The sequence below is a fragment of the Pipistrellus hanaki genome (assembly GCF_964339955.1).
Source record: "Pipistrellus hanaki genome assembly, chromosome: 1".
In the NCBI taxonomy this organism is placed as follows: Eukaryota; Metazoa; Chordata; class Mammalia; order Chiroptera; family Vespertilionidae; genus Pipistrellus; species Pipistrellus hanaki.
Window position 1 is genome coordinate 145,870,864 of NC_140503.1, and position 26,380 is coordinate 145,897,243.

Below are 26,380 nucleotides of genomic sequence, written 5' to 3' on the forward strand. Positions count from 1 at the left end.
CAGGATGTGAACCTGAATGTGAAAAAATTAGATCTTTATTTTTACTAATCTCTAACTGAAAATTCACATTTTTTTTCAATTTTGAATATAAGCAGCAAATCTATATCTGTGTCACCAATAGAATTACAGATACTTTATATTGCAACTGTTGCAAACTCTGAAAATATATTTGTCATTTCAAAAATTGGGTCTTTCGCCAGAAGCGGTTTGGCTCAGTGGATAGAGTGTCAGCCTGCGGACTGAAAGGTCCCAGGTTCGATTCTGGTCAAGGGCATGTACCTTGGTTGCGGGCACATCCCCTGTAGGGGTGTGCAGGAGGCAGCTGGTCGATGTTTCTCTCTCATTGATGTTTCTAGCTCTCTGTCCCTCTCTCTTCCTCTCTGTAAAAAAATCAATAAAATATTTTTTTAAAATTAAAAAATTAGGTCTTTCTAGGCCCATTACAAATGTGTTAATAAAGCACATTTATTCCTATATCAATTTTTTAAAAATATATTTTGTGACTATTTCAAAATGTTTTCTTTTATAATACTGTTTTATTTTATACATTTAAAAACATTCTGAGAAGAGTTCATGGCTTCACCAAACTGCCAATGTGGCTTGTAGCACTAAAAAAATGCAAGAACTCTGTCCCAGTCCTCTGTTAATTCTAAGCATTAACATGTTTCATGATACTTTCATACTGAAGATTGTTTAAACTGAAGTAATAAAAATTGGCTTCTTCAAGGTAGAAATGTTTCCTACCACCGCTGAAAGAACAAAATAAGTAGATGGGGAAATTAGTCAGATAAAATTAGATTCAGATGGCATTGAAAGTAGAAACATAAAACATCCTTCTCTCCTACTTTCTAAATTAAGAGACAATATGAAATCCCATTCAATAAATACTCTGAAGTCAACAGCATGGGTTCAAATTCTATTTCTGCCCTTTATTAGCTATGTGACCTTGAGATAGTAATTTAATCTCTGCATCAGTTTCTTTATTTGTAAAGGGGGTTAACAAGCATAGTTTCTGGTAATGTGTTCCATAAATATTGCCCTTATTATTATGCTTACAGATTTATTTCACACTATGGCCAGTTAATGTCTCATTGGTTAGTTTAATAACGTCCATTTATACACCCCTGTAGTCTACCGTGTCCTTCCACATACATTATGACATCTAAACGACACAATAACCCTGTGAGAAAGGAAAACAGCTATTATTGTGCCTAGTTTAGTGTTGAAACTAAATAACCACACAATGGCACACATATGGGAAGCTACAGAGCTGGAAGTCAAACCTGGATTTCTCCCTCCATTCCAATTGCCTAACCCTGTGTTCCTACTCTATTAGACTGGTTAAAAAGAACAAAGGAAAAGATTATTGGTTGGGGGGTGGGGAGTCCAGTAGGCCAGGAGGTGAGCACTTTGGTGCTTTTGCTACTCACAAGGAGTTGCTCTGACCAGAATAATCTGTATCACCTGGAGTTTATTAGGAATGTAGAATCTTAGGCTTCATCCTGGCCTAAATCAAAATCAGTATTTAAACAAAATCCCTAGGTGATTTCAATAGCCACTGTTTTGAAAAACAGTTTCACTAATTGCCCTAATGACACTATCATGTTCTATTGAACAGTATGTATTAGCTAACTTAACCTATGAAGTTTTTACTAGGTAATACTTTTCTTGTAACAGGAAATAAACTGCTGTTTCCCTTTTTTTTTTTAAGTGTATTTTAAAAACAAGTTTGTCTTTCTATTTAATTCTTAAAGATCTCCACGTCTTTAAGTGGGATCATTGAGGAATATTAGAAAACTTTAAGCAGGTCAATGCTACCTTTAAATGACTTTAAAATTGTCTCACTAACCTTTGCCAGAAACAAACGCTAGAGAGCAAAATACTTCGGACCCAGCAGATTAAAACAGGCCGATCATATCCTAATAGTTCTCCTCCTGGATGTTTCACTAAGTATTGAGTTTTCTGATCCAGAACTTTGAATTCTTGATGGAGTTTCCCAACGCTGTGGTTCAAGGAGTAAGCACGTAACAGGAGGAGAGGACTACGGTAGTAAGCCTATTATTCCATACCTAACCCTACAGAGACCGGCAAACAGCCCGTCTTTCTCTCTCAATTCTCCGTCTATTAAATCCACAGTCGAGCTCGATTCCTAGGCTGCTCAAATTATGGCAACAGGTCTACATGGGTATGCTCTTTTCAATATACTCATCTTCTCAGGTCAGAAATACATTGGATTTCGGCCGATGGGAGCGCCGATCAGCGGTCCGCTAGGTTCCATTTTAAATTACGATTCCCATGCTGGGATACGCCTCCGCCCAGGGGTTCACCCGGCCAGACCCGCAGGAGAGTCAACATCTCTCACCTGCTCCACACCACAGACTTCAAAAGCCCGGGTCAACGCGGACCAAAAGCATCTAGTAATCAGTCCACGGCGCCTCCCACCGCGCATTCCTGATTGGGCGCGTGAGAGGGCCGTGTCGGCGCGCGCTCTTACCAGTCCGGGGAATTCCACTTCCTCTCCCTCCCACCCGCACAGGCATTCCGGGGCGGCGCTTCCCGGCCGCGGCCCGCCCCGGCTCCGACCGGTGCCTGCCGAGTCTCGCGAGAGTTTGCGGGCTTGGGGGCGGGCCCACACCAGGAAGAGGGCACAAAACTGCCCTTAAGTCATCGCAGACCTCCAGCTCCGGGAAACCAGCCACGAGGTTATCGCGAGAACCGCTTCCATATACCAAGTGAGAAAAACTGGGGGGGGTACGCTGCTGGGAGGGGCGTGGGGGGTTCTACGGCGCAGCTGCCGTTTCCATTACCTTCCTGCTATGGACTCCTTCCGGTTCTCGATGCTTCTCTGAGTCTAAGGGTTTCCGCCGCCCCTCTACCCTCCCCCCCTTCCCCGCCCCAGCCCATGACCCGCCTCCGGCCCCCGCCCTCCCGGTCCAACCTCCGGTCAGTTTTGTAAGAAGGTGCTGCTCTGAAAGGAAGGAGAAGTGGGCAGCGCAGACGCTCGGCCCCGGCCGTGGGAAGGAAACTGCCTCCCCGCACCCTCGGGCGCGTCCTGTGCTCGCGAAGGCGGCGTTGGCGGACGGATCCGCGGCGGTGAAGAGGCAGGCGGGGGGGAGGGGCGGAGCGTGGCAGCTGGCAGTAGTTCCGTCAGAGCGGACATCTTGTGGCTGTGTGTCGTGCGCGTGAGCCCCGTAGGGCCGGGGAGGCACCCAGCTTCCGCGCGGGGAGGAGGCCGAGGCCGCAGCCGGAGGGAGGCCCCGGCCCCTCAGTACGCGTGGGTGCGGACGGCTCGGGGGGAGGGGCGGGGGGCCGGCTAGCTCGCCGGCCGGCCGGGTGAAGAGGGGGACGCAGGAGGCCCCGGGCGGCTCGAGCGGCCAGCCTGCTGGGTGGGGTGGGGTGGGGTGGGGAGAGCGGAGGAGCCGGGGCCTCTCGGGCTTCAGGGGGAGGGGGAATGGGCGCGTCCTCGCGCCTCCGCCGGAGCCTCCGGGGCCGCCCGGGCGCGTGGCGGCGGGGGCTGGGCGGGGAGCGCGCGGGAGCGCGCCGGAAGGCGGAGTGGACGGTGGCGTCAGGGGCGACACGGGATCGCTGTGGCTGCGGGGACCGCCGCGCACAGCCAGCCTCTCCTCTCTCTGTTCCCTCCCTTCCCGTCCCCGGCCGCACCTTTGGGTGGAAACCGAAAGGAGCCCGGCGCCGGCCCGGAGCCTCCCGCCCCCCCTTCCCCCCTCCCCCTAGCCTTTCTCTGCCCCGGTGACGCCGGCACAGCGCCGACTAGGCCCCGGCTCCTCCTCTGCCGGGCGCCGGACCCTGCCCCGCACCCACCCCTTTCTCCTGCGCCTCTTCCTCTCCCACCCGGGCTCGGCCTCCCCTGCGCCCCTGCCGGCCCCCCTCGCCCCCTCTCGGGCCCGGAGCGCGGCGCGGAGGCTGTCGGTGGCTCGGCCGCGCCACCCCGCCCTCCCCGGACCCCGGCGGCTTTGAGGGACCTGGTGGATTCATCGGGGGTCCCCCCGGGGCCTGTGCGAGTGCTGATCCGCTTCGTTTTTGCAAAAGGCGCCTGTGTCTGGCAGAGCCGGTGTGAGACGGAGAGACCAGCCTTCCCTGCCGCCGGGGTTAATCAAGAGTTTTGGCCGGACCTCTGAGCACACACACCGAGACAGTGAGGAGCCAGACGCAAAGCACAGACTATGGCGCTGAAACGGATTAATAAGGTGACCGCGGAGCGGGGCGCGATGGGGCCGGGGCGGGACCGGGGGCCCGGGCCCGGGGGCAGCGCGGGGGCGGCGGGGGACGTGGGGCTTTGGAAGTGGCCTGCCTGCCCCGGGTCCCTCTTCCTTTGGGGGATGGGGACGCGGATGTGCTCTGTGAAGGAAGAGAGGTTTAGAGCCAGCGGGCAGAACGCGCGTGGCAGGTGGGCTGTTATCTTGAGTCTGTTTTAGCGACATTGGTGCGAGTTTGGGGTGGGGAAGGGTGATCTCAGGCTCCTTGGTTCTGCTTCTAAAGGCAGAGTTCCTCTGGTTTCGGGGTCAAAATTGAGGGGAGACGCTCCCGCGGATGTCATGGCGCTTCCTGTTCTCGGTGCTTGAAAACTTAATTGTAAGATCAGGGTTCTAGGCTTTCTGGGGAGAAGAGAGGTGGGAGGCTCAGCGGGGGGAAGGTCGCCGGAATCCGGCGGGTCCTGAACTTTATTTATTAGGGTGGGATCGTCTGAACCCCAGGAGCAGTGAGGGAGCCTAGTGAGAAAGAAACTCATCACTCGGGTGTTACACAAGAATCAGTGGTGTGGGGAGGAGAGGAGCTGACACAGTGTTGCCACTTCCTATATGGCTCAGGTTTTCCCCCGAAGCTATTTATCAGAAGCACACCGGGAACTGATGTAACAGCCCCTGGAAGCTTGCTTTCTCTGGGCTGGGGGCTGGGAGTGGGGGAAAGGGGTGCGATGGCAGGAGGCTAAGGTTAGGTGTACCTATTTTTGCTTCAGCCCGTTTAAGAACACCCTCCGGGAAGATTGATTCGCTCCTTGAAACGTTTGATACTAACCTGTCGATCTCAGTTGAGAGAAAAAAAAAAGGGGGGGGGGGGTATTTCAAGCCTCCGGGTGAGCGGAACCTCCACCTCCGGTGGTTTAGTCTCATTTTCTTGCTCTAACTTCTATCCCGCATTTTAAGATGGCGGCTGCTTTAACTGGTTCAGGCTTTTTCCGGCATCTCCTTTTGTAATAAGAAGAAATAATATTCTTTGTTAAAGGTTAACTTTTACATTAGGTTGTACACTGCGCTAAGACCTCCTGCTCAATACTTAGCTATATTCCAACTCTCAGACCGTATTTCCCTTTTTTTGTAACTTGTGTGTATGTGTGCTGTGTTTGGTTCTTGCACAATCCAGGAGGGTGGAGTATTTACAGCTAACTTGAAAAAAATGTCATGGAATAAATTCAGCCATACTAAAACTAGGAGACAGGGGAGGTTGTGGGTTAGAATCTTTTAAAAAGCGTTGTGCGTGGAAGGAAATGCAAGTTCTTGGCTTTACTAAAATAGGACTGATACTGATTAATTTTTACATTTACGTGTCACTGGTGTTTATTTGAAAAAACTGCTATATTTGACGAAGTTTTAGATCTTCACTCCATGTACTGATGATTTGATTTTGTTTTAAGGCATCATTGCATTGTCATTGGTTTATGTAAATATAAACTTAAATCTTTATGTATTTGAAAAGATGGAAAAGAAGAAAAACTATGAATTAAGGCTTAAAGGGTTATTTAAACATCCTTTTCTGTGACCCCTTTGAAGGCCAGCAGCACATTGGAGAAGCATAGTTATATTTTACAGCATAGTTAAAATAGAAAACACTATTTAGTACGAATCAAAACCTTTTTAATCTTTGGGAATTAGGGCCACTGAGATGTGGAATAATTTCAAGTCCGTAACTTTTTATACGTGTGGAACAGAGCATTTTAAAGGAGGGTCTCATTGATTTTTTTTCTTTTGCAGGTGATAACCAGCTGCTGTGACACCACTTTTAATGATTTAAAAGCTCTAGAGAGGGATTGTAATGGTTAAGAGTGTGAACTTCGGAGCAGAAATGCTCCAGTTAGAATTCTAGGACTGGGCAAGTTATCTGTGAGCTTCTATAAAAACGAATATCTGTTTAATATTAACAATAGATACGTAGCGGGCACTGTTCTAGACACTGGAGATGCAACAGTGAGCAAAACAAGTTTTAGATTTCTAGATTTTATTTTTGTTTTTTAGTACTATATTAGATTAATGTGTGGCTTTGAACTGGCACATGGCACTCAGATTATTATTACTGCTATTTTATTACTCTAATCTTCAAAACTTTTATTAAAGTACTTTTTAGCCAAGTAGTCTTTTTTTACTTGCTTATCATGTAAATATTTTGAAGATGTGTATAGTATAGAATCTTGATATAATGACACCTAACAAATTGGAAAAATCGCTGGTTTGTTTTTTTTTAACCTATAGAAAAGTTTTGACTTGCATGTGCTTTGGTTTTCAGCAGTTGCTGTCAGAATCACACAGTGAGACTTTAAAAAGAAATTCAGTTCCAAACAGAATTTTAGAAATGGACAACTGTTGAGAGAGGGTACCTTTGTTCTAGGAATAATGAGGTCAAGTAGGCATTGATGTTAGTATGGTATTTCTTGTGTCATGTACCTATTTATTTTGAATTCTTCTTTGAAAGCCTCCAATTCCGAATACTAAGATATATCTCATTATTTTAATGAAGTGCTTATTGTCCGACTATCTAACCATTGATAGTTCATTTGATTAAGCCTTTTAGTTTATTTTGTTCTAAAGCTTATGTTTTTACAATTTTTGGTTCGAATATTTCTTAGACCAAGCAGCCTTATCAAATATTTTCTTAGACCAAGCAGCCTTATCAGAAAACCTTGTTTGGTTTTTGCTGTATACTTTTAGACAAGCTGTAGCATGGTCTAATGAAGCTATTTATTAAACAATCAAAAGTAGAAACTCCAAGTTGATTGGTGGTATTTGGGAGCAATAGTGATTTTACTGGTAAACAAAATAACTACAGTGCATGTGTTTGGGGATATTGAGAGGACTTGGCATAAAATATAATGTGAACCAAGCCTACAAGAATTGCTTCATGCTTTGTGTGTTCAGTGTGTTAGAACTATTTGAAACACTCGTATTAACTCATTTAATCTTATAACAACTCAAGGAAGCAGGTACAATTATTGTTTCCGTTTGGATATTAGAAATTTTGAGACACATGTTAAGGAAAAAACTCCCAGGGTTATATCAGAGTTGGAATTAGAACCTACTAATAATAGCTTGGTCATAGTATCTACTGTGTACTCAACACTGTTTCTAAAACCATTGTATCAATTAACTTAATCTTTACAACAACCCTGAGAGATAGATGCATTCCATTTTATACTTAAGGGAACAGGCAGAGAAGTTAAGTTACTATTGTCACACAGCTATAATAGTTAACTGAGATACAAATCAATTTACCCTCTTAAATTCCAGGCTGTACTGGTGTTTTGAACTATATCATTTTCTGTTTTATAGTTATATGAGTGTCATGTTAGTCTTGGCTACCTGAAGTAGGCTCTTTTTCTTCCATTTAGCATTGAAATGGGATTTAACTTTAAATACTGTGAATTAAATATTTAGCTAACATGAATTTTTGAAAGTATGAGTGAATATCTTTTTGGCCTCTCTCTTCAAGGACTATGAGAACTACCATGTACCCAACTAATCACTTAGGGATATATTGAACTTGTCCCCAGTGAGCCTTGAGGGTGGATACACTGTCTTACATGTGTTTCTTTTAAGAATCTCAAGATGTCTGTAGCTAGCTAATTTAATTTGTTGGACAGTTGTGTGACTGAAGGATGCTTGATCTTATAATGACCTCCATATTTATTTAATTTGAAAAGAGTGCCTTACTCTTAACACCTTGTGCTTTGGTTTCATCATGCTCACCTGTAGTATTAATTCTGGTTTTGTTATTTGTACAAATATATAGTTAAAAATTCTTGCTAGCACTAGGGGGAAAGCATATCAGATATTCCTATTGCTAATTTATGTATTAACTCATGGGTTCAGGTGCCATTAGTTATCTAAGATATCGTTGATTCTTGAAAATTTCCCAAAGAATTTTACTATAATCTTTTCTTTTTAATAGTTTAGATCTTTTTTTTTTAAATATATATTTTATTGATTTTTTACAGAGAAGAGGAGAGAGGGATAGAGAGCTAGAAACGTCGATGAGAGAAACATCAACCAGCTGCCTCTTGCACACCCCCTACCGGGGATGTGCCCGCAACCAATGTACATGCCCTTAACCGAACCTGGGACCTTTCAGTCCGCAGACCGACGCTCTACCACTGAGCCAAACGGGTTTCGGCTTACTATAATCTTTTCTATTAAAGAAGAGAGTAGGTTCTGATACTGAGATAAAAATGTTTCAGATTAAATTCTCAAGTCCTAGATAGGCTCTTTTTATTATAAATGTTATGTATGTGGGTTTTGATATGAATTACATTTATATGTCAGAATGCTTAGAGTTTTTGAAGTATATAGGGACAGAGACAGGGTCTTATCAGACTTAGTGAGTTATACTATGGAAACACCATAATGTTAAAATACTCCCTAAGGGCATTTCTGGAGCCTCTCTCTACTTGAGAACCACGGACATAGGGGATAATCATTTAGTCAATACTCACTGAGGTTTTATTCTGGCATGGTAGTCTGGTCCCAGGGAATAAAAAATAAGGAAGCCTGTCATTAACCATGAGAATCTTTGCTTTGAGTGGAGGAAACAAGCATTTTAAACTCATGATTACATATTTGCACCTATATGACTTAACCTTTTAAGACTATTATAAGCCAAATAGGGGAAATATTAACCCTTTGCACTCGGATGTCCCTTCTCAGGGGACATTGCAGATTATTGGTGATTACGGGGAATTGAGTTATTTCAACTCCTGTTTCCGCCGTTTGCGTGGAGTAGCTGGTAGCTAATGTCCAGAATGGTTCGGAGTGCAAAGGGTTAAAGAAACTGTAAAGGGTACCGTATTTTCCGGCGTATAAGACGACTTTTGAAACGGAAAAAAAGTCAACCGAAAATCAGGGGCAAAAGACCAAAATTGCACAAAAATTACCTGCAGATCTTAACGGCAAAGTCAGTCTTTTCTTTGAAGTGGGGGGTAGTCTTATACAGCAAATATAGGCCTAAACCTATGTTTTAACTGTAAAATTAGGGGTTGTCTTATACGCCGGAAAATATGGTATCTTCATTCACATATGAGATTTACCTATAAATTATAGGTTTATCTAAGTATTTTTCTTTTACTACATTATGTCATTGTTATAGGAAGGTTTTTGTTTTCTAACTATTCCTTCTTTGCCAAAAGAAATGTTTTGAAATTAGTGAAAATCAAATGGTTTTCATTTTTTAACTGGGAATTTTGTGTTCTTAATTTGTTTTGCTATCAGAGCAAAGAAAGTGAGTATTTTATTAACCAATTTACCCCATTACATAAGATCTATTCTTATAACTGTACCCTTGGCCCTATTAGTGGGAAGGGAAAAAATTCCTTTTAAAAATATTGATTTTTGAGAGAGGGGAAAAAATTTTTTTCCACCGATTTTATGCATTCATTAGTTGATTCTCGTATGTGTCCTGACGGGATTGAACCCAAAACCTTGCCACAGGAGGGGAAAATTCAGTGAAGCACTTTATACTTTGCCCAAATAGTTAAATTTCCCTGTTTGATCTTTTAGGCCTCACTTATGGTTTATTGCTTCTTGGTTACTTGTTCATTTTCAGGATGAAATACTTTTTCATGTTAATTCTGGCCTTGTTATAATTACATGGCTAATGTATAATTGAATCTTTTCAACTACTTGACTGCTGTTAATTTTTTTCCGTATGTGTAAAATGCCTTTTTTGCTTTCATGAATCAAAGCTTAGATTCTAAATTTGGCTTTCTGTCTCTGCCCATTTAGATAATGCTTACGAAAGAAGAGCTTTGAATAATCTTAAATGGCTTATCTTTAATGGTGACCTAAAGAAAGAAAATGTTAGTGTTATTCATTCAAGCCATTCTTTGTATCTTGTCTAATGAATAAACATGCTTGTGTCATCTATAATTACAATTAAACAGGAAGTTAATATCTTGTCAGTGATGTAATGAGATGGTACGCATCACCTAAGCTCCTAGTCTTGAAGATAAACTTCCGGAATTTCTCACAAGTTATAAATTTCAAACTAAAACTTAAAGGAACTATTTCTTTCTGTTCTTAAGTCTACAGTTTTATGAAATTGTTCATATCCCCAAATCTTTCTTTTTTAAAAAAAATATATTTTATTGATTTTTTACAGAGAAGAAGGGAGATAGAGAGCTAGAAACGTCTATGAGAGAGAACCAGCTGCCTCTTGCACACCCCCTACTGGGGATGTGCCTGCAACCAACATACATGCCCTTGACCGGAATCGAACCTGGGACCATTCAATCCGCAGACCGACGCTCTACCGCTGAGCCAAACTGGTTTTGGCATATCCCAAAATCTTTTGCCAAGTTTTATTCTTTTGAAATAATGTCTGATAACCATATATTTCTGAGATGTTGGTTTCCTTTCTTACCATTTGTGTCTACATAAAGTATGTAGAAATTTCACAACATTAAAGTTAATACATGTTTACTTCATAGTAAACCTGATCTTTATAAGAACAAGTAGAGCAGTGAATATCTGTCTGGTTGGACAGTGCATTGTACTGCATTTTGTCGCCTCATTGGTCTAAATCTATACCCTTATACTGCTAGGTTTTAAGGGTCCTTGAGGGTGATTTTTATCTTAGAAATTTTTATAGAGGCATTCCTTGTTTCCTATCTCATCTCCAGTCCTCAAGGGTAGTACTTTGTTTCTTAATATAGGTGTAAGCAAAGAGGCCATGGCTGGTTTATAGTGCTGATTCACATGGCCATACAATTCTTGTCTAAGTCATGTGGAAGGTTTTTTGTTGTTGTTTAAAAGACTTTTTAATTGATTTTTAGAGAGAAATAGAGAGGGAGAGGGAAAAAGAGAAACATCAATGTGAGATACATCAGCTTCCTCTTGCACACCCCCTACAGGGATCGAGCCTGCAACCCAGGCATGTGCCTGATAGGGAATTGAACTCAAAACCTCCCTCAAACTAGGTTTTCTCTTATGGGCCCCATTCCAAAAAGAATCGTCAGACTCATTCCTGTTTAATCATGTGTCTTCAGATGAGAACACTCACTGGCTTAAGTGTATCTGTTGGTGCCTTTTAGAGAGATTTCCGTGCCCCCTTTTCCAATGTGTCTTTTTAGGTTTTTAAGGGGAAAGGAGAATCATATTTTCCAATGGGGGAAGGCATGAATTTTCACACTAGCCAGGTAATGCAGGTTTTAGGAGAAGCAATTCAGAGGAAGGTTATCCCAAAAGAAAATTTCCCTGAAAGAGCACACCATGGCAAAATGATGTCTAACCTTCATAGGGTTTTTTAAATGGGCAGTAGTTTTTGTTTGTTTTGTTTTGTTTTTGATGTGTCCTTGATCCAGCTTAATTGTATGTCCTAATTGTATGTCCTTGATCCAGCTTAGTGTTCCTTAAAGGAGAGTATGAAGACTTTACAAGTCTTAAATGTGTGCTTTTTTTTTTTTTTTTTTTTTTTTTTTTTCCAGGTCCTTGAGACTGTTCCTCTCTACTATAAAACTAAGAGTTAATTTTAGTTCTTTATCTAATTTTATGAATTTTTTTTTGTCCCAAACCATGTGAAACAGGCTCTAAAGTCATTTCATAAGGTGAAAACCAAAGACAAAATTCCTTTAGAAAATTCCTTTTAGTGGCTTCATTGGAAATTGTTCTCCCAATTTAGTAAATACAGTTCCCTCTTAAGTGAAACATATTCTCATTTAAATGTCTCATTTAAAGACCTTGTGACTTAAAAAAATAGGTAATACTAAATTCACAATGAGTGTAATAGGTGCAAACTGAATAGTTATGGAGGAACTGATCCTAATAAAACATCAATTTATCCTACCTTATTTAATCTGAAGCACCTATTTCTTCAGTCGAATAGAGAGTTATGTTGATATGGTTGAAATTTTTTTCTCCAATTTGCCAGATGCTATATTAAATATACTTCAATTCATGTTTGATGGAAGGACACTTAATAAATCATTCTTTTTGGAACCTATCCCTAGACCTATTTTTCAAGTTACCTAGTAGATACACTATTTTGGCCTCCTACCTGAAGCTTAGCATGCCCTACACTTGAACTCAATCTTCTCTTTCTCCTAATAAGGGGCTCTAATATAAAGTAGGAGTAAGGACTATTTGCATTTAGTTAATGTTCTCTTACTGAATTCCTGTTAATAGCTTTCTAATATAATTATCTATCTGTTATTTGTATTTATTATATTTATATATTATAGTAGGGTTTCCTACAGAATGGGGGTGAGAGGAGTGTCTGTGATATTATCTAGTATGTGTGAAAATGGGGAGAAATAGCAGAAATCAAATATGAGATGTTTAGTACTTGGGGAAAGGCAAAGGAATCTGGGGAGTCCATGAGAGATTTTTAATTAAATCTGGATATATGTATGTATATATTACACATGTATGCAAACTAGAGACCCAGTGTACAAAATTTGTGCACAGGTAGGGTCTCTAGGCCTGGCAGGGGATCATGGCCTATTGGGGCCTCCCTTTGCCAGCTGCTGGCCAGGCTCTCCTTAACCCAGCTGCAGCCAGGGCTTTCCCCTTGTGGTCAGCACACATCATAAGCGAGCAATCGAACTCCTGAGGGGACACTGCATATTAGCCTTTTATATATAGATAGATGGATGGATTTTTTAATATATTTTTATTGATTTCAGAGAAGAAAGGAAAGAGAAACATCAATGATGAGGGAGAATTATTGATCAATCTGGACCAAGCTCGCAACCTGGGCATGTGCCCTTGACTGGAATCTAACCTGACCCTTTAGTACAGGGGTCTTCAAACTACGGCCTGCGGGCCACATGCGGCCCGCAGAGGAGTCTGATCCGGCCCGCCAGGTTTTTTGGGCAGTGAGTGCAGCCGAGGTGTTACAGTAGGAATTAGTAGTTCATATAGTCCGGCCCTCCAGCTCTCTGAGGGACCGTGATCTGGCCCCCACTTTAAAAAGTTTGAGGACCCCTGCGTAGGCTGACGCTCTATCCACTGGGCCAAACCAGCTAGGGCCATTTTTTACATTTGAACAAAGTAGTAAAAATGTTAAGATTTGCTTAATTATCAAGCTGAACACAAACATGGATACTTTAAGATATGGTTTAATTTTAAAAATTAAAAGAATCATTTTGGGTGTACTATTGCTATTAAGTTAAAAACAAAACATGATTTCTTACTCCAGCTTAAAAACTATCCATGACTTCCCATTGTCTTTGAGAAAATCATAGACGTAATATTCAAGGCTCTGAAAAGATCCGGCCCTGATTCATTTTTCTGGCCACATCTGCTGCTCTCTTTTACTGTATGTACCCTGTGGTCTGATATACCAAACTACAGTCAAAGTTTTACAATGTGTTCTTTTACACTATGTCTTTGAATGAGTTTCTCTATTTAAAATGCTTATCCCTGCATCAGGACTCAGCTCAAATGCCATGTTATAGACCCAGGCAAAGCATTTGAATGCCTTTATTTTAAGTGCCTAGGTTGTTGAAATGTAATTTTTTGTTTTTGCATTATGCCTACTTTTATGTTAGCTCAGTCTATTGGGGAGGCATTCGTGCTTTTTGGGGGGAGGGGGTGACACGACAAAGATCTTTCTTTTTCTTTAATTCTTTTTGCATTCTGCACAGACACAGAGGTAAAAGAAAATGACATACTTAAATATGAAAGAATTCTTTACAATTAAATCTACAACTTTATACATTTATCTTACGCCTGTGAAAAATCACCATTGTTTCTACTTAATTGAAAATTCTCCAATTATTATGAAGTATGACAAATTATATGTTAAAAAAATCCCATAAAAAATATATATATCCAGGTCTGAAGAGTGCTATCGTGGCTGGAACCCAGAATCTCATGCTTTTTTACCTTGGTGTTTTCAGACCTAACATGCTTTACACCATCAAGGTCTTCTTCATACTAATGAATATGTTTTGATGGTAAAACTTGAGCTAATAAGCTAATGTTACATTTTTCATTTTTAGAAATGGGTTTAAATTAATCTCTAGTTTCTATAATCAGATTGAAAGTTAACTCATTGCTTGACCAGATATATAACTTCTTCCTGTCCCTACAATTTAATTATGTTTTTCAGCAGTACTTGAATGTTTTAGTGGGATAAAATCTGTATAATTGGTAATGGGTTCTAGTAGCACTCTGCTTAAAGTGTATTTTGTTTCTTGGATTTACTTAAAGAAAAACTGGTGGTAGTTATCAATCAAGGCAACAGATAGCTATAGAAACTAGAGCAAGCTATAACCTCAGAGCCTGAAATTGCCTATCTATATGCCAAATCAGCTTTTTGCTTTCTGTCACCCAATGAGGGCTCTTTTTCTTTGGTTTCACCATGTAATTTCAGGGCACATGCTTCCCAACAGTTCTGAGCCACATTCTTATGGTCCTAATTAGAGAAGGAAGAAGTGTTACTTCCAGCTTCAGTTTGAAAAATCTTGGGCAAGTATACATGGACAAAGTCAAGTTGTGGCTTTGGTTATTTCCAACTCTGAGCTAATCACTGAGGCTGAAGGAACAAATTCTGTGATTAGCCCTAAGTAATTGGTTTTTGGTGGGTGACAGATCACCCACACTATCATCACATGTTTAGATTAAGGGAAAAGTATTTCTATGAAAGTAGGATAAGATGGATTATTGAATAGACAAAATGTCTGCTACATATTGGGTCGGCAACTAAGTAATTGCGGATTTTTAAAAGAATTTTTTCATGGAACTAAATAACTTTATTCTGTAATGTATTGCCCATTTTGATCAATGACCTTTTGCCATCTTTCAGGCAGCATCATAATCCCACGTTCAAAAAACTTCTGGTTTTTATTAGCAAAAAACTGAATCAGGTACGATTTGACATCATCATCATTATTGAAATTTTTACCATTCAAGGAGTTTTGTAAAGATCGAAACAAAACGTAATCAGATGGTGCAAGGTCAGGACTATATGGTGGATGTGGCAAAACATCCCAACCAAGCTCCATTAATTTTTGCCGAAGTGACCAAAGATGTGTGTGGCCTTGCATTGTCATGATGGAATACAACACCTTTTCGATTTGTCAATTCGGGCCGCTTTTCTTCAACTGCATTGTTTAATTTTGTTAGTTGTTCAATGTAGACATCAGAATTGATCGTTCGGTTGGGTGGTAAGAGTTCAAAGTAGACAATTCCTTTGTAATCCCACCAAACTGATAAAAAAAAAACCTTTTGATGAATATCAGCTTTTGATGTTGTTTGAGTTGGTTCACCTGGCCTGCTCCACGATCTTTTCCGCTTGATATTGTTGTAAACAACCCATTTTTCATCGCCAGTTATCAGTCGTTTTAAAAATGGATCATTTTCATTACGTTTCTTTAGCAAATCGCAGCTGCTAATGCGTTGCGTTAACTGTGATTCTTTCAGTTCGTGAGGAACCCATGTATCGAGTTTTTGAACATAGCCAAGTTGTTTGAAGTGATTTTCAATGCATGTATGTGATACATGAAGCTTCTCTGCAATCTCACGTGTTGTACTGTGACAGTCCGAATTGATTATTGCTTTGATTAGGGCGTCATCAACTTCAACTGGACGACCAGAGCGTTTTTCATCTTTGAGTGAAAAATCACCAGAACGAAATTTGGCAAACCAATTTTGAGACTGCCGTTCTTTTAAGGCTTCGTCACCATAAACAGCACATAACTTTTTATGAGCTTGCGATGCGTTTTTCCCTTTGCGGAAATAAAAAAGCAAAATATGACGAAAATGTTCCTTTTGATTTTCCATTTTTCAACGAACGCCAAACGAGAACTACAAAACAGATCAAAAAACTTTTTTTACTGATTAACAGCTGAATAGCCAACTATCAAATAACAAAATGTGTTTTACATTTGTACTACGTCTACAAACCTAAAAATTCAACTGAAGCCATATATGTGTGAAACCCGCAATTACTTAGCTGCCGACCCAATAGAAGAACAGCTAAGAAGATTCTTTACTATGCTTTTTTCTCCTCTGCTATTTTTTTAGATTTTCTTGTTTCTGCTATGGACATAATGTATGACAATTGTTACCTTAGAAGTAAATTCTGTTACCTAATTTAAAAACCTGTTTTGATCCTTAAAATAATTTAGGTAACTTTTCAATGTTCAATTTAAAGTAGATTTTAGTACATAAATTAATTGGCCTGATTTTAGGTCTTTTGATTATTACTTCAGAGGTGTCTTGGTCATGCAAAATAAAGCATTTAGAAATGATCTAAACCAGTGGTTCGCAAGCTGAGGCTTTGTTGACTAATGAGTTTGCCGAACACTGGGATAGGGGCTTAATCATAAGGAACAACAACAGCTTGTAATTATTGGAAATGAGAGTCTAGGTCAGTGGTCAGCAAACTCATTAGTCAACAGAGCGGCAAACCTCGGCTCTCGAGCAGCATGTGGCTTGCAAGCTGCAGTTTGCCGACCAGTGATCTAAGCAATGAGAACCTGCAGTTAATGGGAGTAAAGAGTTGAAATTCAGTGCTAACTAGCTGAAATTAGACCTTTATTCTAAAGGAGTGATAATGCCAGCATATAAAGGCTTAGTGTATTCATAAATATCAGTGTGCAAAAGAACTAAAGAATATTTTCTTGATGTTCTTAATTAAAATGTGTAACTTTCAAGTATATTAGTACAGTATTCTAGGTCAACTTTATATATTCTTGTACTTTTATTTGTAATAAAATTGTTTTAACATTACTATAGGGTGTTTTGTTAAAACAACCATCATTAAATTGGTTTTTATTTAAAAACTAGAGGCTGGGTGCATGAAATTTGAGCACTCCGGGGGGAGGGGGTTCATCACCCTGCCTGCACCCTCTCAGAGTTGAGAGCCATCACTTGAACAAAACATCTTTAGCCCTGCCATGGAGGTGGGAGAGGCTCCCACAACCACCACTGTGCTTGCCAGCTATAAACCCAGCTTCTGGCTGAGTGGTGCTCTCCTTGTGGGAGCACACTTACCACCAGGGGGCAGCTCCTGCATTGAGTGTCTGCCCCCTGGTGATCACTGTGCATCATAGTGACCAGTCATTCCTCCGTTTGGTTGATTTGCATATTAGCCTTTTATTATGTAAAATAACTGCTGGGTATTTTTCTTTGGGTATTTTTTTTTAACAAGCTCATTATACTTAGAACAATATACTGAATTCAAATGCTTACTGGACATTTTTAGATAGAACCACATGAAATTGCAATTTCTAGGAAAAAGCTTGGTCACACCCTACGTGGGAGTCTGTATTTGTTTCCCAATAAATTTCCACCTTTTCAGATAAAAAATTTTGCAGTTTCTGTTGTTCAGAAATGGTCAAATATTAGTACTAATTTTGTACGACTCGAGCTAATAGCATGGTTTCTTTAAAACCCCATCTACAGATATTTCTTGAATTGCTGACTTTGTGTCATGGCTAAATAACTGCATTATAGACAGCTAATCATAAAAATTCATCACATAAACAAAAGATTTAAGGGCTAATGCTTTAATATGTAGCCTATTAATAAAGCAATATTGCTTTTTAATTTTTGACTTTTTATGGAGAAGAAGGGAGGGATAGAGAGCTAGAAACATCAATCAGCTGCCTCCTGCACACCTCCCTCCTACTGGGGATGTGCCCGCAACCAAGGTACATGCCCTTGACCTGAATCGAACTTGGAACTTTTCAGTCCACAGGCCAACACTCTATCCACTGAGCCAAACCAATTAGGGCTCGAGTTGCTTTTTAATAAACAAATTATGAGTACCTACCTATTCAGGATGGGTGGTATGCAAGTGGACTGCTCTTGGTGGAGTACCTAGTACATCATATGCCAGGTTGTGTGCCAAAATGCTTTAACTCATTCATCTTTTCCAAACTTCTGTACAAATAGATATTGCTATTTTATTTATTTATTTATTTATTTATTTAAATATATCTTATTGATTTTTTACAGAGAGCAAGGGAGAGGGATAGAGAGCTAGAAACATCAATGAGAGAGAAACATCCATCAGCTGCCTCCTTCACATCCCCTACTGGGGATGTGCCCACAACCAAGGTACATGGCCTTGACCGGAATTGAACCTGGGACCTTTCAGTCCTCAGGCCGATGCTCTATCCACTGAGCCAAACCGGTTTTGGCTCTATTGCTATTTTAGAGATGACGAAATAAACTTAAGAAATAATGGGTCTACAGTGGATTAAAAGTGAGACTTCAAAATGATATGATATTCAAGGGGGATATAATGTTCTTATTTCAGGATGGTATGTTTGAGCATTTGAATTGCATATGTAAGTGTTTTGGGGTTTTAGTAGCATTTTAAAAAATTTACACCTTTATCTTTTGTGGAAAAGGGGAAAGGAGTGGGTTGGAACCAGATTATGTTTTAACCTTAAACTTTTTGGATCTTTATGTTCCTTAAGCAGAGAATGAAGTAGGCTGCATAAGTTAGCTTCTGGTTTCTCTTCTTTTTAGTGGGCTAGTTACACAATAGAATTGATCGTATACATTTTAGAACATAGGAAAATTCTTTGTTCATATAAGACAATGCTTGATTCTTATTTACAATAAAGTATATATATTTTGAGATGGTGTTAAAGTAGATTGCCATTATAATAAAAGTGGCTGATCATGGAATGTAAATAATTGTTATATAAGACGTGATCTAGCCTGTGAAAAAATCATTTGCCCAATAATAAATATTGGTTAATTCAAGTCGCCGGTATACTTTTTACTCAATAAAACCAAACTAATACTTATTTCAGAATAAATAGATACTTTGTAAGTTGTTTCTTAAAAGCTGAAATATGGATGGTTTCGCTTAATCTATTGTTTATCCCTGAGAAGAGTTCTTGTAACTCCTACTGATCAGAATCAAAAGTGTTTGGAATGAATTTATGTTAAACATGAGAGTATACTTACATAGGAAGCATAAGGGTGTGGTCTGATATTATATCATCCTAGCATTGTGAATCCTGGGATCTTTCTGGCTGTCTTGATTACTTTATAAGCAGTTGTGGTATGACTTTCAGGACGCAGATTAGCATATTGTATCAGAACAAATTTTTTCCAAGTTCTATTGAGATAATTAGCATAAAATATTGGTTTGTTGATGGACACATAATACTTTGGTTAATGTATATTTTAAAATGATTACTACAAGGAGAATTCTGGACTGATTTTTTTTTTTTTTAATGGATTAAATCCAGACTGACCATTCTGAACAGTTTACTATTTTCTTCTTTTGTTTTTGTTCCTTACCTGAGAATATTTTTCCAATTATTTTTAGAGAGAGTGGAAGGAGGGAGGGGGAGAGAAACATTGATGTATGAGAGACATCGATTGGTTGCCTTCCACATATGGCTGACTAGGGCCAGTGATCAAGCCTGCAACTGAAGTATGTGCCCTTAACCAGAATGGAACCTGGGGCCCTTCAATCCGAGGCCCGACCTTCTATCCACTGAGTCAAACTGGCTAGGATTAACCATTTGCTGAAGTGCATTTTGATCATATGATAAAGGCAATTATTTGTTATCTTTAATTCTCATTCATCTTAAAAAAGCCCAATGTTATCTTGTGGGCCTATAAATTTCTATGAGGATTTATATATAGTATATGTACATGGAGCTATATCATCTTAATTGTTTTTACAACCTAGTAGAGAAACAACTTTATTCTCTCACTAGATAAGACACATTTGTTATGCACAAGTCATGGAAGAGCTAAGTGCATAGCTTTTGTAAATATAAGGTCAGGTGGAATTATGGAAACTGCATGTTAGTTGCTAAAGCAGAATTCTACCTAGAGACGTAGGCTCTTTGTAATTTTACTCAGTATTGAGTAAAAAACAAAACAAAAAAAGATTGAATTGAGGGAACAAGGAGATCAAACCAAAATGAGGTTTTTCAAGTTGACAATGAGGTCTGGGTATAGTTTGGTTCAGAAGAACAGTATTTAAGATGGTAAAAAGGAAGGCCTCTGAGATGGTCTGGGAAATTCAACAAATGACATGAATGTTGAGAACAACCTTATCTAGTTATTAAGCTATGAAAATATCTGATTACAATTTTTTGGTTTGTAAAATTTTTATATTGCTGTCTATACTTTTGTGAACTCTAGCCAATGTGGTTGTCTTGGATGTGCCCATTAAGTAACTAATTTTCCTCTTCCAATAGAGTATATTTATTACTAATGTGAATAGTGATTGTGTGTTCCTAAAAGAATGAGGTGAAAATGAACTGGAAGAAGATGACTCTTTGCTTATTTAATTTTCTGCTTTGGTGTAGGAACTTAGTGATTTGGCCCGTGACCCTCCAGCACAGTGTTCTGCAGGTCCAGTTGGGGATGATAGTAAGTAACTTTCAAGTTGATTTTTATGGCTAATTTCATAAAAACTTGTGCCTTTTTAGATAACAAGAGTTTTTTGTTTTGATTTTAGTGTTTCATTGGCAAGCCACAATTATGGGACCTGTAAGTATTAACAATTTAATATTTTGTGCTTAAAATTCAACATCTATCTAGTTGTAATTTTTAACTGTCTTTCCGTTTCTTTTATTACATTGCAATCCTGTTTTGAATATGTCATAGTTGTACTTTTCTTTTGAAAGGAAGAGTAATTTAATGAACTAGTCATTTGTTATGTATAATATGTGTGTGTCCCTGTGGTCTAGAACATAGCATCTCTTTACCTACCAAATAACCCTTCACATCAATCTAGTATTCTTTCGTAGCAGTATAAAGCATTGTCACAGAGCTTCCTGTTATTTGTACAGCCAATTAATTAACTGGCTCTACCAGGGCCTTACTCAAAATATTATTCTATTCAGTTAACTTCCCCAAATCTAACTTTAACTGTATTATTTTTATATTGATTCTTTCTGGAACTTTGGTATTATACAAAATTTGAATATTTTTAGGTAGGAAGTGATATTTTGAATACAGCAAAATTCCTTTCTATCCTGGGTAGATAAGAAACTGTATATGCTGGATAATTGAATATTCAGAATTATGGATACCATCTAAGAATTTCACAGAATTAGAATGCAGTAAAACATCCTGGGGTAAGACTGTATCTTGCACAATACTTAACACTTTTTTTTACTTGGAAGGCACTTTCGGATTTCTATTCTATTCACTGTGTGTCTTAACTGAATTTTCTGCTTTCTGCCCTTTTTGATGATTTAATCTCAACATAAATGGCAATAAGGTATTAGGAGAGAGAATAGTCAATAAGTAGATGTTTATGATTCTAAAAGATCCTTGGAATGGTTGGCCAACAGATGGGTTGGATCAACAAATGTGTGTTCAGCAGTTCTGATTTTGATAATTTCATTTTTTATTTTATTATTTTTTTAATCTCAGCCAATGTGAGCCCCCCTGCCCATGTGCCATTAAGGACACAGATGAACACAATAAACACGATTCATCTCAGGCTTTAAGATACTTAAAATGTACTGGTAAATTTAGACATGAGAAATAAGCAATGTGTGAAATGCTTAGTAGAAGAAATCTAGGAGAAATAAATTGAGTTAGAGTAATTATGAAATATTATGACCCTAGAGTTAAAGATTAAGAATCAAATTAAATCAAACTTGGGGGATTGTATTTAGTTTAATAACTTGAAATATATGTGAGTTATACTAATACCTAAAAAATTAGGATTATTCATTCCCAATCTCAAGAACAATTTTTACTGCTTTAAATTTAAATTTATTTTACTTTTAAAATGATTCTTTCTGTCTGATTTGGTAGCAAAATTGTTTATATATATATATATATATATATATATATATATATATATATATATATTTAATACACATAATTAACTAGTGGCTTCACCTACTCTGTTCCATGAACTGTTTTAAAAGCTGACAATCTTCACATTTAAAAAACAAAACTCTGACTAGGCCCTCATTCCCACGAGCAAAAATAGCTTGGGACAGAGTGGCAGCTGGTTCCCTTTTTAATGTGGGGGTTGTCGTAGTTCTACCAGATTATTTTGCCTAGCTAGATAGAATCTGTAGTCACTTGAAATTACAACTTCTAGAATTTTCCATTTTAGATCACCCACACCCAATTTTCAAAGCAAAGAATTCAATAAAATGCATTATCTATCAAGTAAAGCTCATCTTTGATCCAGAGGGTGCTTTGAGATAATTTCATTATAAAAATTAGTTATCAGTATTAATACTTGAAAGAGTTGGTATTCAGCTCTTTGGTGTGCATATTAAACCAACCCTTAAAACAAGTGTATTGTTTTTCTGCTTGACTTGAGACCTCACTTATACCAACAGTAAAGTTAAAGTGAAACATAAATGAGTAGATTATGCTAGTAATTTTTCAGAAAATAAAAGAAAATTGCTATCCTGACAATTTTTTAAGCTCTTTACCTTATTGCTTTTATTTGCATTTTATATATTTTAGATTATGGCTATTCCTTGCTAAATTATTTTTCAACAGCTGTGTTTTTTTTTTAATTCTCACCTCAGGAAATTTTTTCCCTTTGATTTCCCGAGAGTGGAAGGAAGTGAGGGAGAGAGGTAGAGAAACATCCTTGTAAGAAGAACACATTGATTGGTTGCCTCCTGCAAGCCCTGACCAGGTCAGGGATCAAACCTGCAACTGAGACACATGCCCTGGCTTCAGCAGCCTTTTAATATAATATTAATGACTAGCTGTTTTTGCTTTTAAAAGGACAATAATTTGATTTTTCAGGACTATTTAAATATTCAGTGATTAACCAAAACTAAAAATATATGTAAACCACAACTGCAGTTTTGCTTTGGCTGCGTTATTTCCTGAAATGTACTTGTTTTCTAGAGAGATTATTTCTTACTATTTGGATAATTTCAGGAAGGGGTCAAAGATTACAAAAACTTACCCAAAATACCAATCTTTTCCTCTTTATAAGTAAGCCCTGAAGTTTAAGTGCTTTTTTATAAATAATTAATGATTATCATTGATTTAAAAAAATCATATTTTTGGCTTTTGATATCATCTTTGTGCCATACATAGTAATTTGATTAGGTAAATGTACCTTATTTTGTTAGTATGCCTACCCTATGTGTGATAGAGGTGTGACCTAAAAGAACATGGATAGTGGTGATGTAACAACCCATAATTGCAGATCTGCTGGAAGAACAAATGGTAACAATTAATTTTGCTTGGAGTATTTTTAGTTAATAAAAGTGCCACAGAACTCAAATGGAACTCAAGATTTCTGACTTTCTAAGGAATAAAACATCTAGTAACTTTCCGTACAGAGTCACTGTTGAATTTTAGTGGATTATAGTCAGGAAATGCTGTTGGTCATTAAAAGTTACGAGGCAAAAATGTTTGGTTCTAATTACATGCGTTAGCGTATTTTTGAAGGTAACATATTTGAAAGTGCAAATACTCATAAAAAGCAATCCTTTTAAAGAATTGACAGAGCATTGCAAAAAATAAAAATAAGTAAGTTAGGCAGTTCGTAAAACTTTTGGCTGATAATTCCTACTAAGAATTGATGAGTTGAAGAAAAATTAACTTGCCTATTGTTTCTGATATTTACATGCTTGATTTTTCTTTAATTGGAAATGAAGCTATCGGAAAGATATTTTGAAATGATTTAGAAAACCACACTGAACTCTACTAATCTATGATGAAGCCATAGAAGAAAGTACAGGCATACTTCAGAGGTATTGTGGGCTAGATTCCAGATCACCTCAATAAAACTGATATTACAGTAAAGTGAATCAATCTTTTTACTAGTAAGCGATCTTGGCTTCAATTTGTTTGAAAAAGCTAAGTGATATCTGTGAAGTGTAGTGAAATGAGTTATGTCTATACCATAACTATGAATAATGTAACCTTTGGTAGCCTGAGCAAAATCAGCCATGAAAGCCATCTGAAATAATTGGTATATTATTAGTCCATTTTCCATTTATATATTATGTTATTTCCTGCAAAATCTATTGATACATAAAAACTCTTCCCTTCACTATCTTACTCTTTAAGAAGCTTTGTAGTCTAGTGGAAGAGGGAACTACAAGCAAATAAGTATATTGGGCATAGTAACTGTAGAGATGGGAGTATAAGGGCAGCCAGCAGATTGGACTAAAGGGAAAGCTGCATTTAGGTATGGTCCTGCAGATAAAGAAGATACGGACACGTCAGAATATTTCAAGTAAGGGTAAATGAGATATGAAAAATACTTATTTATGTGCAGTAATGAGCATATTTGTGGAAAATGAGGCTGACTGGGAACTAGATCATAAAGCATCTTGGAATTTGAACTTGATCTTGAAAGCTATACTAGATTTTAAGCAGAGGATTAACTTGTATCTTTAAAAGACCACTTCAGCGATAGGGCAAAGCTGTAGTGAAGGCAGAAATACCAGTGCTAAGTCATTGCCTTAATGGTAGACAAAAGATGTAATGGTAGACAAAAGATATCTTGGAAGATATCCCCCACCACTTTCCATGGTGGGGGATATCTTCCAAGATCCCCAGAGGATGGCTAAAGCCATAGTTAGTGCGAAACCCTACATATATTATGTGTTTTCCTATGCATACATCCTTGTGATAAAACTTAATTTGTAAATTAGACACTCAGTAAAGGATTAACAACAGTAATAAAAAACAATTATAACACTACTAGAGTACCGATGCACAAAATTCGTGCTGCAAGAGTTGGCCTTCCTTTCCCTGGCTGCCAGCACCAGCTTCCCTCTGGCACCTGAAACCTGGGCTTCCCTCAAAGCACTGATTTCATCCACAAGGTCATCCGGAAGGACATCCAGTCTAATTAGCATATTACGCTTTTATTATTATAGTGTAGAAGAAAAGCTATGTGGGTTATCTTAAAGTACGTTATTGTACTGTATTTACCTTTTCCTGTAAAAGTACTTTTGGCTTTACTTTGGCAGCCTCTCCGAATTGCCAGTATCACCACTTTTGCCCTTTGGGGCCTTAATTAAGTAAAACAAAGGCTACTTGAACACAAGTACCACAATACTGTTACAGTATCTGATACTAAGTGACTAATGGCCATGAGAAGTAGCCTGGGTATGCTGGACAGATGAATGCTTCATGTTATGGGTGGAATTGAGTGGAACAGCACACCTTAGGAACAGCATGGGGCTCTAGCTGGTTTGGCTTAGTGGCTAGAGCATCAGCCTATGGACTGAAGTGTTCCAAGTTCGATTTCTGCCAAGGGCACATGCCCAGGTTGTTGGTTCAATCCCCACAGTAAGGGGTGTTCAGGAGGCATTCAATCAGTGGTTCTCTCTCATCATTGATGTTTCTCTCTTCATTACCCATCCTCTCTGAAATGAATAAAAAAAATTTAAAAAATACAAAACAAAAAAACTACATGCAATTTAAAACACAAGAATTGGTTATTTCATGAATTTTTCATTTAATAATTACTGACTGGGTAACTGAAACTGCAGAAATGAAAACACAGCTAAGGAAGGGATCACTGTAGTAAGATTTTGTGCTAAGGTAATAGGAGCAGTGGGCATAAAAAGGAGAGTAGGATAATTCAAGAGATTTTAAGACTCATTATGATTTGTAACTACTTTGAGTACATGAGACTGATTCGTAACTTTTTATTGTCAATGCTGAGATCCTGATTTGTAACTTTACTATTGTCATTTGAGTTTTGAACATATGAGACATCCAAGTAGGAATATTTGTATGCATTTGAATATATGTCCTGGAATGAAAAACATTAGAGAAAGACTCAAGAATATGATCAGGAGATAAAAGCAGAGGGTGGATCTGTGTGAATATTAACATTTTAGACTTGCCATAGTAGAAGAGTATAGACACTGAGAAAGGAGCAACTTGGACTGATAGGAGCAAAACCTAGGGTAGAAGGTGTGTTGTCTAAAGCAGAGATTCAATGTAAATTCTGGGTTTCTAAGATTTGGGTCAGTTTACAGATCAAAGTAGTCCTTTTTGTTTTTCTTTGTTGTATTTTCACTTTCCTGACAAATTTATGATAAATTTGTTAGAGAATTTTGTTTTTTTAGATGGCATAGCTTATTACTCTGGATCTTGTGGTTAGACCAGTTTTTCCTCTTCAGTTTGTATAATTTTTAGTATTACATTGTCCTTTTAATTTCACAAATATTTTTTTGAACAAATGAAATGAAATTTGGCTTTGCCTA

General features: G+C 38.5%; 1 protein-coding gene and 1 long non-coding RNA gene across 13 annotated transcripts in view; both read left to right on the plus strand.

The window, feature by feature from the left end:
- Positions 1–2,541: 2,541 nt before the first annotated feature.
- UBE2D3 (ubiquitin conjugating enzyme E2 D3) overlaps positions 2,542–26,380 on the plus strand; it is a 37,282-nt gene continuing 13,443 nt past the window's right edge. For 2 of the 12 annotated variants that reach the window (XM_084901941.1, XM_084901940.1), the window contains exons 1-3: positions 3,110–3,268; positions 4,048–4,205; positions 20,513–20,576. In XM_084901941.1, coding sequence (XP_084758067.1) covers positions 20,571–20,576 — 6 coding nt within the window. In that variant the 5' untranslated portion in view covers positions 3,110–3,268; positions 4,048–4,205; positions 20,513–20,570. The other 10 variants (XM_084901948.1, XM_084901944.1, XM_084901945.1 and 7 more) reach the window with 10 other exon arrangements.
- Positions 9,260–20,506, plus strand: LOC311631681. The gene is made up of 3 exons (XR_014796621.1): positions 9,260–13,015; positions 13,208–14,913; positions 16,192–20,506. It is a non-coding gene; the product is annotated as an uncharacterized lncRNA (long non-coding RNA).